The 15,278-nt window shown below is 39.8% G+C and overlaps 1 protein-coding gene across 1 annotated transcript in view; it reads right to left on the minus strand.

Annotated features, from left to right (window-relative positions):
* Positions 1 to 11,099: 11,099 nt before the first annotated feature.
* Positions 11,100 to 15,278, minus strand: part of LOC126235493 (uncharacterized) — a 177,559-nt gene continuing 173,380 nt past the window's right edge. Inside the window, exon 19 of the mRNA XM_049944212.1 lies at positions 11,100 to 13,328. Within this exon, the coding sequence (XP_049800169.1) occupies positions 12,482 to 13,328 (847 nt within the window). The 3' untranslated portion in view covers positions 11,100 to 12,481. The remainder of the gene's footprint in view (positions 13,329 to 15,278) is intronic.

The following is a 15,278-nucleotide window of genomic DNA, read 5'->3' on the forward strand; positions in this document are numbered from 1 at the left end:
GCAGTGGTCATCAGCTGATGTCATTGACCATGGGATGCCACTATGAGGCAGATCTTAAAGTGTGTATGATCCTTCAAGGCATGTTGGGTGATGAAAAGGGCATGCAAATTGCATTGGCCCACTCAAAATTGGATTTAAAGTGTTCTTTCCTGAAATTTGCTGAGAATTGGATTTGAGAAAATGACATATGTAGCAATTTCCTGTGGTCAAAAGAGTGTTGTGAGGGTTCCAATACAAAATTCCCCATATACTATGCAAGTCACGAGGGTGGTGCAAAACATTTTTTGAGCAATTTATGTAGGTTAAGAACAAGTGGGTGCCCAGTATCAGTCCATACAAGATCATTTTATGTTTTGCCAATCTAATATTAGTTTCATTCCTGTGACATTTTGTCAATACAAGAAAATAAGCCTCCATTAATTCAAGTACAACTGAGCGATACACATAAGCAAGGGCTTTGGCAAGATCACTGAATAATTTTTCTTGTTTAGTTAGCTGAAAACTAAAATAGGGCTCTTACTGCTTTCCCTGCACGACTCCTTTACACAAACCAAACTGTGGCAGCTGACTGAGGGAGGTGGCACAGTGACTAGCAACTGGACTCACATTCGGAAGGATGACGGTTCAAACCCACATCTGACCATCCTGATTTAGGTTTCCCGTGATTTCCCTAAATCGCTTTAGGCAAATGCCAGGATGGCTCCTTTGAAAGGCATGGCTGATTTCCTTCCCTAATCCAATGACCTTGCTGTTTGATCCCCACCCCCAAATCAACAAACCAGTGAGGCAGTTGACACATTCTACTCACTTAAATGACTTCATATTCTACCTCTTCTTCCTCGAAAATCTTTTGAAGACAGGGAGTCTTTAATTAAATGAGCTCTGTTTGTATTCATTTTTATGGAAAGGCGTTACTACAACATATTTCTCTCAGTAAATACATCCTAATCGACTGATAAGGAGACACTGGTATTCCCACCAATTCCACACAAGATTTTAATACTCTGCCATAAACACCATCACAGTCAACAGAATTCCTACTTTTTAGTGATCTGATGAATTTTGTAACCTTTTAAGAGGTTGTAGTTCTCATATTAATGTCTGTTGGTGGTTCAAGCAGTGTCTGCTGCCACTGTGAGAAAATGATCACTAACTTCAGCGATGAATGATTTCAATGTGTCGTTATTGCTGCCACAGCCATTTGCTGGAAACTCAGTTTAATTCGCATCACTATTTTTGAATTGTTTCTTGATTAATTATATTCTGAATTGTATCTGCTTTATTTTGGAGAGTTTGATTTCTTGATCAAAGCGTATATCATAATCTTAAGTTGTTAGGGATATTGGCAGGTTCCTGACACAGTTGCTGTCTCCACATGCTTCTGTTCCAGGCCAACTGCTTTGTAGTCTTCATCAAGTACTGGGTCACTGCATCACATCCCTCAATCTGTATACTGAGCGAGCAGTAAAGGAAACAAAAGAAAAATTCGGAGTAGGTATTATAATCCATGGAGAAGAAATAAAAACTTTGAGGTTCGCCGATGACATTGTAATTCTGTCAGAGACAGCAAAGGACTTGGAAGAGCAGTTGAAAGGACGATATAAGATGAACATCAACAAAAGCAAAACGAGGATAATGGAATGTAGTCTAATTAAATCAGATGATGCTGAGGAAATTAGATTAGGAAATGAGACACAGTAGTAAAGGAGTTTTGCTATTTGGTGAGAAAAATAACTGATGATGGTTGAAGAAGAGAGGATATAAAATGTAGACTGGCAATGGCAAGGAAAGCGTTTCTGAAGAAGAGAAATTTGTTGACATAGAGTATAGATTTAAGTGTCAGGAGGTAGTTTCAGAAAGTACTTGTAGGGAGTGTAGCCATGTATGGAAGTGAAACGTGGACGATAAATAGTTTGGACAAGAAGAGAATAGAAGCTTTCGAAATGTGGTGCTACAGAAGAAAGCTGAAGATTAGATGGGTAGATCACGTAACTAATGAGGAGGTATTGAGTAGAACTGGGTAGAAGAGAAATATGTGGCACAACTTGACTAGAACAAGGGATCAGTTGGTATGACACATTCCGAGGCATCAAGGGATCACCAATTTAGTACTGGAGGGCAGCGTGGAGGGTAAAAATCGTAGAGGGAGACCAAGAGATGAATACACTAAGCAGATTCAGAAGGATGTAGGCTGCAGTAGGTACTGGGAGATGAAGAAGGTTGCACAGGATAGAGTAGCATGGAGAGCTGCATCAAACCAGTCTCAGGACTAAAGACCACAACAAGAACATCATCACATCCCAGTCTTTCAATAAATATGCAGAAGTCATTGACTAACTGCAAAGATAGTTTGAGTGCATGTGTTTCACTTTAGGTTTTACAAAACTGGTGCCACAACATAATATTCTTCTCAGGTCTGCAGTCGGATCATGAAGTCATATTGACAGAATATTTCAGCGTTTCATCTGGCTGCCATCTTCAGGTGAAAGGACAGCTCATTTATATGCTGTGGAAGGCCAACAGTAAATGCACAAAAAATCATTGTAACTTACCTTCAGTGCAAGTGAACATACAGGACCCCAGGGGTGCAACATAGTGAACCTTCAACATCGTGAACTTGATGCTGGGATGAAGGCAATTAAAATGATCTAGGCAACATTTAAGACCATCTCTCCCATGTGGCCAAACCACGAAAGTATCATTGATGTACCTCCAAAAACAAATTGGTTTTGAAAATGTTGCCATTAGCACCATGTAGAAAGGATACAGATGGCCGTACCATAGGTGCAACCACAACGGAGGGGTATCTGTTGAGAGGCCAGACAAATGTGTGGTTCCTGAAGAGGGGCAGCAGCCTTTTCAGTACTTGCAGGGGCAACAGTCTGGATAATTGAGTGATCTGGCCTTGTACCACTAACCAAAACGGCCTTGCTGTGCTGGTACTGCGAACGGCTGAAAGCAAGGGGAAACTACAGCCGTAATTTTTCCCGAGGGCATGCAGCTTTACTGTATGGTTAAATGATGATGGCGTCCTCTTGGGTAAAATAGTCCACCCCATTCGGATCTCCGGGCGGGGACTACTCAAGAGAACGTCGTTATCAGGAGAAAGAAAACTGGCGTTATATGGATTGGAGCGTGGGATGTCAGATCCCTTAATCGGGCAGGTAGGTTAGAAAATTTAAAAAGGGAAATGGATAGGTTAAAGTTAGATATAGTGAGAATTAGTGAAGTTCAGTGGCAGGAGGAACAAGACTTTTGGTCAGGTGAATACAGTGTTATAAATACAAAATCAAATAGGGGTAATGCAGGAGTAGGTTTAATAATGAATAAAAAAAATAGGAGTGCGGGTAAGCTACTACAAACAGCATAGTGAACACATTATTGTGGCCAAGATAGACACGAAGCCCACACCTACTACAGTAGTACAAGTTTATATGCCAACTACCTCTGCAGATGATGAAGAAATTGATGAAATGTATGAGGAGATAAAAGAAATTATTCAGGTAGTGAAGGGAAACGAAAATTTAATAGTCATGGGTGACTGCAATTCGAGAGTAGGAAAAGGGAGAGATGGAGGAAACATAGTAGGTGAATATGGATTGGGGGTAAGAAATGACAGAGGAAGCCGCCTGATAGAATTTTGCACAGAGCACAACTTAATCATAGCTAACACTTGGTTCAGGAATCATAAAAGAAGGTTGTATGCATGGAAGAATCCTGGAGATACTGACAGGTTTCAGGTAGATTATATAATGGTAAGACAGAGATTTACGAACCAGGTTTTAAATTATAAGACATTTCCAAGGGAAGATGTGGACTCTGATCACAATCTATTGGTTATGAACTGTAGATTAAAACTGAAGAAACTGCAAAAAAGTGGGAATTTAAGGAGATGGGACCTGGATAAACTGACTAAACCAGAGGTTGTAGAGAGTTTCAGGGAGAGCATAAGGGAACAATTGACAGGAATGGGGGAAAGAAATACAGTACAAGAAGAATGGGTAGCTCTGAGGGATGAAGTAGTGAAGGCAGCAGAGGATCAAGTAGGTAAAAAGACGAGGGCTAGTAGAAATCCTAAGGTAACAGAAGAAATATTGAATTTAATTGATGAAAGGAGAAAATATAAAAATGCAGTAAATGAATCAGGCAAAAAGGAAAACGAACGTCCCAAAAATGAAATCGACAGGAAGTGCAAAATGGCTAAGCAGCGATGGCTAGAGGACAAATGTAAGGATGTAGAGGCTTATCTTACTAGGGGTAAGATAGATACTGCCTACAGGAAAATTAAAGAGACCGTTGCAGAGAAGAGAACCACTTGTATGAATATCAAGAGCTCAGATGGAAATCCAGTTCTAGGCAAAGAATGGAAAGCAGAAAGGTGGAAGAAGTATATAGAGGGTCTATACGAGGACAATGTACTTGAGGACAATATTATGGAAATGGAAGAGGATGTAGATGAAGATGAAATGGGAGATACGATACTGTGTGAAGAGATTGACAGAGCACTGAAAGACTTGAGTCGAAACAAGGCCCCAGAAGTAAACAACATTCCATTAGAACTACTGACAGCCTTGGGAGAGCCAGTCCTGACAAAACTCTACCACCTGGTGAGCAAGCAGATGGTAGAGATTACCTAACTATCACTTTAATAAGTCACAGCCGCAAAATACTAACACGAATTCTTCACAGACAAATGGAAAAACCGGTAGAAGCCGACTTTGGGGAAGATCAGTTTGGATTCCGTAGAAATATTGGAATACGTGAGGCAATACTGACCCTACGACTTATCGTAGAAGCTAGATTAAGGAAAGGCAAACCTACGTTTCTATCATTTGTAGACTTAGAGAAAACTTTTGACAATGTTGACTGGAATACTCTCTTTCAAATTCAGAAGGTGGCAGGGATAAAATACAGGGAGCGAAAGGCTATTTAAAATTTGTACAGAAACCAGATGGCAGTTATAAGAATTGAGGGGCATGAAAGGGAAGCAGTGGTTGGGAAGGGAGTCAGACAGGGTTGTAGCCTCTCCTCAATGTTATTCAATCTGTATATTGAGCAAGCAGTAAACGATACAAAAGAAAAATTCGGAGTAGGTATTAAAATCCATGGAGAAGAAATAAAAACTTTGAGGTTCGCCGACGACATTTTAATTCTGTCAGAGACAGCAAAAGACTTGGAAGAGCAGTTGAACAGAATGGACAATGTCTTTAAAGGAGGATATAAGATGCACATCAACAAAAGCAAAACGAGGATAATGGAATGTAGTAGAATTAAGTCGGGTGATGCTGAGGGAATTAGATTAGGAAATGAGACACTTAAAGTAGTAAAGGAGTTTTTCTATTTGGGGAGCAAAATAACTGATGATGGTCGAAGTAGAGAGGATATAAAATGTAGACTGGCAATGGCAAGGAAAGCGTTTCTGAAGAAGAGAAATTTGTTAACATCGAGTATAGTTTTAAGTGACAGGAAGTCATTTCTGAAAGTATTTGTATGGAGTGTAGCCACGTATGGAAGTGAAACGTGGGCGATAAACAGTTTGGACAAGAAGAGAATAGAAGCTTTCGAAATGTGGTGCTACAGAAGAATGCTGAAGATTAGATGGGTAGATCATATAACTAATGAGGAGGCATTGAATAGAATTGGGGAGAAGAGGAGTTTGTGGCACAACTTGACAAGAAGAAGGGACCGGTTGGTAGGACATGTTCTGAGGAATCATCATCAAGGGATCACCAATTTAGTATTGGAGGGCAGCATGGAGGGTAAAAATCGTAGAGGGGGACCAAGAGATGAATACATTAAACAGATACAGAAGGATATAGGTTGCAGTAGGTACTGAGAGATGAAGAAGCTTGCACAGGATAGAGCAGCGTGGAGAGCTGCATCAAACCAGTCCCTGGACTGAAGACCACAACAACAACAACACCAGCACCATGTCTTCAAAATCTTCCATAAATAAACTAGCGACTATTTGGGATAATAGGATTCCCCATAGCCACTTCATCAATTTTTCAAACAACTTGTCATTGAATGAAAAGTACATCAACATCAGCAAAAGATGACATAGCTTATTAGTTGTTTCCTCATGCCGTTTTTCACCAATTAACTGCGAGGATTCTTCCAGAGGAACTCGGGTAAAAAGCTAACAAGCAAATCTGAGGGGACAAGACACAAAGACTTCAAACACTTAAAAAAGACCACAGAATTGGAAATATGACGTTTCCGATTTCCAACATGAGGGTAAAGAACAGATGCTAAGTACTTGGCAAGTTGTAAGTGGGAGCAACCAAATTACAATTAGCTGAAGCGGAACCTCTTGCTTATGTACCTTGAGTAGACACTATAATCTCCCAGAACGGCAGCACCAGGACGAAGTTTTTTTAAGTAGATTGTCAGATAATGAACCCACCTTTAGAAGTGAAAGCATCTCTGCTTTATACATTCAGTTGAGTCATTTTGCAATCTTTGGCATGCTGAGCCCTCAACTGGGGAGGGGGGGAGGGGGGGGGGGAATGACAGAGGGTCAACTGGGGATTGAATCCTGGCAATTTCGATTATGTAGTCTAGCACTTACCCAATGAATTGAGTACAGGGTTATCCAAAACAATCTATAAAGTTTGAAAGATTGATGCAGGGTAAGGTTGTGCTGACAAGGGAACCTCCCCATCGCACCCCCCTCAGAATTTGTTATAAGTTGGCACGGTGGATAGGCCTTGAAAAACTGAACACAGATCAATCGAGAAAACAGGAAGAAGTTGTGTGGAACTATGAAAAAACTAAGCAAAATATACAAACTGAGCAGTCCATGCGCAAGATAATCAACATCAAGGAGAATGTGAGCTCAGTAGCGCCGTGGTCCCGTGGTTAGCGTGAGTAGCTGCGGAACGAGAGGTCCTTGGTTCAAGTCTTCCCTTGACTGAAAATTTTACTTTCTTTATTTTCACAAAGTTATGATCTGTCCGTTCGTTCATTGACGTCTCTGTTCACTGTAATAAGTTTAGTGTCTGTGTTTTGCGACCGCACCGCAAAACCGTGCGATTAGTAGACGAAAGGACGTGCCTCTCCAATCGGAACCGAAAACATTTGATCGCAAGTTCATAGGTCAACCGATTCCTCCACAGGAAAACACATCTGATATATTCTATACGACAATGGTGACGGCATGTGCGTCACATGACAGGAAAATGTTGTCGACCCACCTAACTTGTACACTTAGTGAATGGGTAAAAAGATTCTTCTACCTTGACCGATTTAGGTTTTCTTGTGGATGTGATAATCACTCCCAAAAAAGTGATGAAAACATAAGAGTTTGTCACATAAACTGAAAATAAAAAATTAAACTTTTCACTCGAGGCAAGACTTGAACCTAGGACCTCTCGTTCCGTAGCTGCTCTCGCTAACCACAGGACCACGGCACTCCTTAACTCCCAGTGTCCTTGATGTTGCTTATGTTCGCATGGACTACTCAGTTTGTATATTTTACTTATTTTTTTCATAGTTCCACGTAACTTCTTCCTGTTTTCTCGATTGATCTGTGTTCAGTTTTTCCAGGCCTATTCACTGTGCCAACGTATAACTAAATCTGAGGGGGGTGCGATGGGGAGGTTTCCTTGTGAGAAATGTGTGTTAAGAAAGAAATTTGATGCACTGCGCTGTTTCTGAGTTAATTAGAAATTAAATTCAAGTGGCCTGCAAGAGATGATGTCACCAAATGTGTTCTTCATCTGGTTTCCTAAAATCGAAAAAGAGTGTGATACAAAAATTGGACACAGGATGGTAGTAAGTACTGAACCTGAGCCATTGGCTGAGCAGTCTCATGCTGTGAGAACAGCTGATACTAGTTGTATCTGGTGGGTCACTTGAATATGTATGCTCAATGGCTGACGGGCCAACTTCAATGCTAATTACCTCAGAAATGGCACAACATACTGAATTTTTTTCTTAACAATTATTTCTCAGCACAACCTACCCATAAAAACCCCCATAAGCATTTCTGACTGTTTCTGACCACCCTGTATAGCAAAGTTTCATTCTAATTATAGCATCCATCCATCTTAGAGAGGCTTTTTGACTGTAGTTTATGTGAAAAATGAGGACACTAATGATTCAGGTAAATTGCTAAGTAAGTCTGTTTATGATGATTAAACTTCATCATGTAGGTTAGCTGCATGGATCTAGACTGTATGTACTTGACAGAATCTACAAATAATTCATTATTTTTATGAAACTGGACGGTATACTGCTAACCGGATTTTCCGCTGTCATCTGGTTGATTCTTAGTGTACAGTATTGGACTAGGCTTCAGACTGGAACTGTATGTTTTTGCTGCATTTGAGAAATTGTGCACTCTCACATTTGGGTATATACCCACTGGCCTGTTGACCAAAAGCACCCAATGCTTTGCACATTTTGACACACTAATATCCAGTCCCACATGTGTACCGACATGCATTGTGTCTAATCAGCAAAAGCAACATTTTACCATGTTTCAATTGCAGTGTTCTTGCACCCACAATAAATGGTGTACACAATGCATTTATAAGAGGTTATTTTGTAGAGCAGTAGATTACTAATCTATATCGAACAAATGGTGATTCTTGTAGATATGCACTAAACTGATCTACTGTATTGTGGCTCTTTTAAATATATTTAACAACATAAAGTATAGAATGACAACAGAGTACAGATGTTTCATCTGTGTTTCTCTTACAGTTGACTGGTGACCAGGAGGCAGAATCACAACCAGCTTTTTTTCAGCAGTACAATTTTTCTTCCAATTTCTACTGTTTATTTATTTCTATATAGAGTTCTTTCTGGCATACCTTGTAGAATGCTTTGATGTATCTGGAAATACCCTACAGTCACACAAATCTGTCCAAGTATACAATAAAAAACTAATACAGAGTGAGGTAGGTGAGTAAATATAGGAATCAATACATTTTACATTTAAAGATAAAGGACTGCCACTTTTTTGCACACATGAAGAAATCTTTATCTGAGGGTGATTGTGATGCAACCCTCCCCAATACGCTGCTACAAAAATACGAGACAACTCAAAGATGGAAGAGCTTTAAATTTTTCATTACTTGTCAAGTGTACAGGGTGTGCATTAAGTCTAGGAACACTTTCAATTATTTATTGCACAAGAACCAAACAGTGTACAGATGTCATACATATGTCATTTTGAAGAGAAACCCTGAAAGTTTCTTTTCATGTATACTGCCACAGCATAGTTTGGTAATTTGCCGATAGTCAGCGCTAGTCGCAAACATGGTGAGTTCAGGTGCAGAGCGAGTTTTCTGTGTGTTGGAGTTTGACAAAAACACCAGATCTCACTCCATTCGATTTTTTTTCAGTGGGAACACATTAAAGATCTGGTGTATGTACCGCCTCTACCATTTGATGTAGCAGAGCTCCGAGAGAGAACACAGGAAGCGACTGCCACAGTCGACGATGCCATGCTGGGACGGGTATGGCAAGAATTCAATTACTGTATTGACGTCTGCTGGGACACTCATGGTTCGCATATCGAATGTTTGTAAAAAAAACTTTCAGAGTTTCTCTTCAAAATACAATATGTATGACATCTTTATAATGTTTAGTTCTTGTGCAATAAATAATTGAAAGTGTTTCGGACTTCATGTACACCCTGTATTTGTATTGCATAAAGTTTCAGAAGCTCTAAGATGTGAATTAATTTCAAAATTTTCTTTAAGAAAACCAAAACGTATTGTATTATATAAGGTAATAGGAACCGAATTGTCAAGTCACAGCAGTCTGTGAAGACAGAAATGAGTTTTAGGCAACTTAATTACTGCTGCCTGCCATGTGAGCATTTAATGGCAAACTGCATCAAATATGAGTCTAGTGTCTTACCATTGCACCACCTCATTTGGGCATCCCTCTGAAAATGATAGTTATAACATGACAGTATTATGTGCCAATCAGCCATCTACTTTATCCACTTTGTTTTCATGATCACACCAAGAAATTACATGATATTTTATGGTCTTTTTAAATTTAAGCACAAAGTTTGCACTGTTAACATAGTCTTTCTCAATAACAATTAATAATCTCCTACATTCCTTGCAGTACAAAAACCCAATCAACTGCCCACAGGAAACAAGAGAAAACAACAGAGCAAAAGGATGAAAAAATACTGGAAAGAGAAGAATCCCACGAGAAGCATTAGCTAATGATTGATTGTTTTACATTACCCAATTTGAATCAAGACTACACTACAGAAGCATCTGATGTTCATCAAAGTAATTGAACTGAGTACATATTACACTAACTCAATGTAAAAAGGAAAGTAATTGAACTGAGTACATATTACACTAACTCAATGTAAAAAGGAGTGCACATACCTGTCCACTTTTCTTGATTTCAAAACCTTATTGTACTTCTCATCCAATGCCACTATACTTTGGTAGTTTACACTGAGTGCTAAATTTTATTGAAGTAAATAACAAGTACTTCTTTATCCTACAAGTGTGTTTTCAGTCATCTGCTCTCTGTCTGGCACTAAAATTTTACGGCTAGTGGCAAACAAATCTTAATATCTTTGTCACCTTTCTGACGCCCTGTTGAATATTGCAGATATTTGCCAATATAATAAAAAAAAGTTTAGGTACCATGTAATTCCATTTGACAGTGTCAGTCAAATATTTTACAGAGAATACTGTTTATGCCATGTGTGATGCTGTATGTGCCTATGAATGTAGTTATTTCACAGTAAAAAATAGTAAGCAAAAATACTGGCAACTTACTCTCAAAAGACCAAGTAATAAACTAAAATCTAAATGCATTAAATTGTGTAAAGTATTACATACACCATAATACTTTTATAATACTAAAGTATGGTATGGGATCAGACATCATCAACAAGCTTTATCCTCTTGACGTTGTAAGCTGTTTTCTGAAGCATCTGTGCAAAGCAAAGAGCCTGAGTGTCTGGTGTAATGTGAAATCTAGTCATATTTTTCTTTGTCAGGAATTCTGCAATACTATGAAACCAAAGAAAGGAAAAAGTACTACACAAGATAATCTTTAAATGTATACACTAGATGCAAATTTATTCACAAACAGTCATAAACTATGTTCACAGTTCTTTACAAATTCTACATATGTTACTGTGTGTTGAGAAATTAATCAGAAACATGACACAAAAAATGTGATGAACATATATTTAAATTCTTAATATTTTAGTTGATTGCATATCATCAGCACATTTCAATAACAGCTTAAAATGTCCTAATACTGCCATGTTTTCTTATTTTTTACACCAACTTGAACTGCATTTGTCACATTTCATTTTATAATTAACTATCCCCCCCCCCATGAGGTCCAAAATGATTCAAAGTCACAAAAATTTTATAACACCAGCACAAAAATATACATATTTTTAATGAATTTAGCTTTTATTTTTGAAGTAAAATGAAATTTATAAGACCAATGCAGTTATTTATTATATATTCTCAATTTTGCTATGAAGTCACTTTGAAAATACTGCCAGTGATGTAACATAATAGAGGTCTTTGGTTTAAAGGAAAGAAACGTGTCATTGCTGCTTTCCTGAAACAAAACTCAACACACTTTTTGCTTGTTTTTGGTGTATAGGACAGCACTTTTAATCACAATTACAAAAACTGTATCAGCACATCAGCTGTGTATAATAAATTCAGACTGAAAGTTAATGAAAGGTCTGTGATAATTAAATTGTGATAAATGCAGATTACTAAACTACAGACTGCTTATAACAGATCAGCCACATTCATTCCTTCACGATGCTCTCCAATAGTTGAGGAATATAAATGTCACATAAAATTAAAATAAAAGTATAGACACACTAAAATATGAAAATGTTGTACCTAATAACGGTACTATATAAACAATTCATATAAAACTTCTCTTCACTCTGGAAATCACTCCATCCACACATACTACAACATTTAACATTAAAATTCTGTGACACCTGTTTAAATAGAATCACAATGAAATATGTATAGCCATATCTGAGTACATGTAAATGTTTCTGAGTTCATATGTATACATAGTAAATATACAGCGATTTTATATATACACATATTTACAGTTTTCAGACAAAAAAATCACAACTTGGGTCACTGGTGTGCATACATTCCAGTAAATTATCAATTGCACAAACTTTCAAAACAGTTATAGTACCACACAACCTTAATACTTAATAGTTTGTTCTGCAAATTCATCATGCATCAACCACTCAGGAATATGTGAGTGGGAGAACAAGTAAAGACAAGTCTGTGTGGCATGCACACACATCCCTGCATACTTTTGCACATGCATGTGCACATGCAAACACACACACGCGCACGCTTGCGCGCGCACACACACACACACACACACACACACACACACACACACACACACACACACAAACAAACAAACAAATATATCTTAGCTGCCAATAAAAATAAATAATATGAGTCATCAGATACAAAGGTTGCTACGCATCCAAGTCATCTTCCCGCTGACTGGAGAAGTACGAGACAAGGCCGCCAAACTCCCCTCCACTGTCCTCTTCATATGGCCTTGATTCACTTGTGCTGTGATCTGGTAACTGCTGTATATGAGGTGGCTCTACAGCAGGATTCACATACTGGTCTGTATAAGCAGGTGGCTGATATGGTGAATGTTGGAGGCCTTCATCAGCAACTGTTACTGACGGATGTGGTGGGTAGTTTCCGTAATGATAGCTCGGAGGGGGAGGAGGAGGCGGGGGAGCATGATATGGCGGGTAATTGCTGGGAACTCTTCCCTGTTGAAGCGAATGATGTGGGGATTGCTGATGCTGCGGAGGAGGAGGAGGAGACGGTTGTGCATGCATGTGAGCTGCAGGTGAAAACGAATGTCGTGCAGCTGGCGGGGCACCTGGAGCCGCCTGAGGAACATCTGATGGGAAACGAGGCCTGGTGTAAGGTGGGGGAGGCTGTGGAGACGGAGTACTTAGAGATACAGGAACAGCTCCAGCAGTCGGCTTTCCTCCGAGAGGACTGCCTGTAGCGACAGGCACAGCCATAGTGGGTGCCGGCTGCTGGCTGCCGTCCGCTGGCCGTTGCACAACACTTGGTCCTGGGGCCACTGAAATGGGGCCACCGCCTGAAGGAGAAGGATCAAGTGGGTGATGTGACCCATGATACAATGATGTTGGCTGTGTAGCTGGGACTCTTGACCGCATCGGTTGGCTGATGGGTGCAGCATTTGCTGGAGGTGGTCTGATGAGTCCAGGTCTTGAGGTGTAGTGTTGCTGCATCATACCAGGGCTGCTAGCAGATGGTGGACCTGGTGGCTGCCTGTTGTTTATTACAAAAAATGCAAAAGTTTAATGGAAAACTTTAAAAGCAACAGTTAAATCTCTAAAAGAACACATTTAAGGTACACAAATGTAAATAAATCATACACTGATGAGCCAAAGAAACTGGTACACCTGCCTCATATCATGTAGGGCTCCCACGAGCAAGCAGAAGTGCTGCAACACAATGTGGCATGGACTCGACTAATGTCTGAAGTAGTGCTGGAGCATTGACACCATGAATCGTGCAGGGCTGTCCATAAATTCATAAGGGTAGGGGTGGGGGGTGGAGATCTCTTCTGATCAGCATGTTGCAGCGCATCCCTGACATGCTCAATAATGCTCATGTCTGGGGAGTTTGGTGGCCAGTGGAAATGTTTAAACTCAGAAGAGCATTCCTGGAGTCACTCTGTAGCAATTCTGGATGTATGGGGTGTATTGTCCTGCTGGAATTGTCCAAGTCCGTCAGAATGCACAACGGACATGAATGGATGCAGGTGATCAGACAGGATGCTTATGTACGTGTCGCCTGACAGAGTCATATTTAGACCATCACAGGTCCCGTAACACTCCACCTGCACATGCACCACACCATTACATAGCCCAACCAGCTTGAACAGTCTCCTGCTGACAAGTAGGGTCCATGGATTCATGAGGTTGTCTCCATACCCATACACACCAATCAGTTTGATACAATTTGAAACGGACTCGTCCAACCAGGCAACATGTTTCCCGTCCCCAACAGTCCAATGTCAGTGTTGGTGGGCGAGGTGTAAAGTTTTCTGTCAAGCAGTCATCAAGGGCACATGAGCGGGCCTTTTGCTCCATGATGTTTCGTTGAATGGTTCGCACGCTGACATTTGTTGACGGCCCAGCGTTGAAATCTGCATCAATTCGCAGAAGGGTTGCACTTCTGTCATGTTGAATGATTCTTTTCAGTCATCATTGGTCCCATTCTTGCAGGATCTTTTTCAGGCCGCAGCGTTGTCAGAGATTTGATGTTTTACCGGATTCCAGACATTCACAGACACTCATGAAATGGTCTTATGGGAAAATCCCCACTTCATCACTACCTAGGAGATGCTGTGTACCAACGTTCGTGCGCCAACACCACGTTCAAACTCATTTAAATCTTGATAACCTGCCATTGTTGCAGCAGTAACTGGTCTAACAACTGCGCCAGACTCTTGTTGTCTTATTCAGGCATTGCCAACCACAGCACGGTATTCTGCCTGTTTACATATCTCTGTATTTGAATACGCATGCCTATATCAGTTTCTTTGGCACATCAGTGTATGTAACTGACAGTGATGAACTACAAGTGAAGGGGACATAAATCAATAGAAAACTTGCAAGAGCAACTTGACAATTCAATATCAGTGTGAAACTGATAGGTTATGGTGTGAGTTTCTTTATCATCTCCCAGAAAGACTGATATACTTGCAATCCACAATGATGAATGTTGTTGTTGTGGTCTTCAGTCCTGAGACTGGTTTGATAAATAAAGAAACATTTACTTCCAAATTTTATGCAGTTATGTGGATTGTTTCAACTACTCATATAACTGTTATTTCATTAATAGACATTTTTAATGTTATGTTTATGATTTCTGCGACATATGTACGATTAATGAATCAACCATTAACTCCTCCAGGGAAGTCAGGATAAATTTGAAAGCAGATTAATATATGACAGCCCCTCCCCACCCCCAGTTACATACCACATGTGTACATATAGCAACTGTTTGTGATTCTTTGGTTAGCAGAAGCATGCTGAAGTCCTCTGGTAACTGAACAATCAAAAAATATGCAGTTCTATCAATGAGTTCAATAATGACGCACTCAAAAAGTTACCGGATTTTTCAATGTATTCTGGCACTGCTTTTTCTAGGCTTAAGGTGAACTGCCACTACCTGGCTTTTAGAACACAATTTTGGCTACCCAAGAGTTTT

This window comes from Schistocerca nitens, chromosome 2, assembly GCF_023898315.1.
Source record: "Schistocerca nitens isolate TAMUIC-IGC-003100 chromosome 2, iqSchNite1.1, whole genome shotgun sequence".
NCBI lineage: Eukaryota > Metazoa > Arthropoda > Insecta > Orthoptera > Acrididae > Schistocerca > Schistocerca nitens.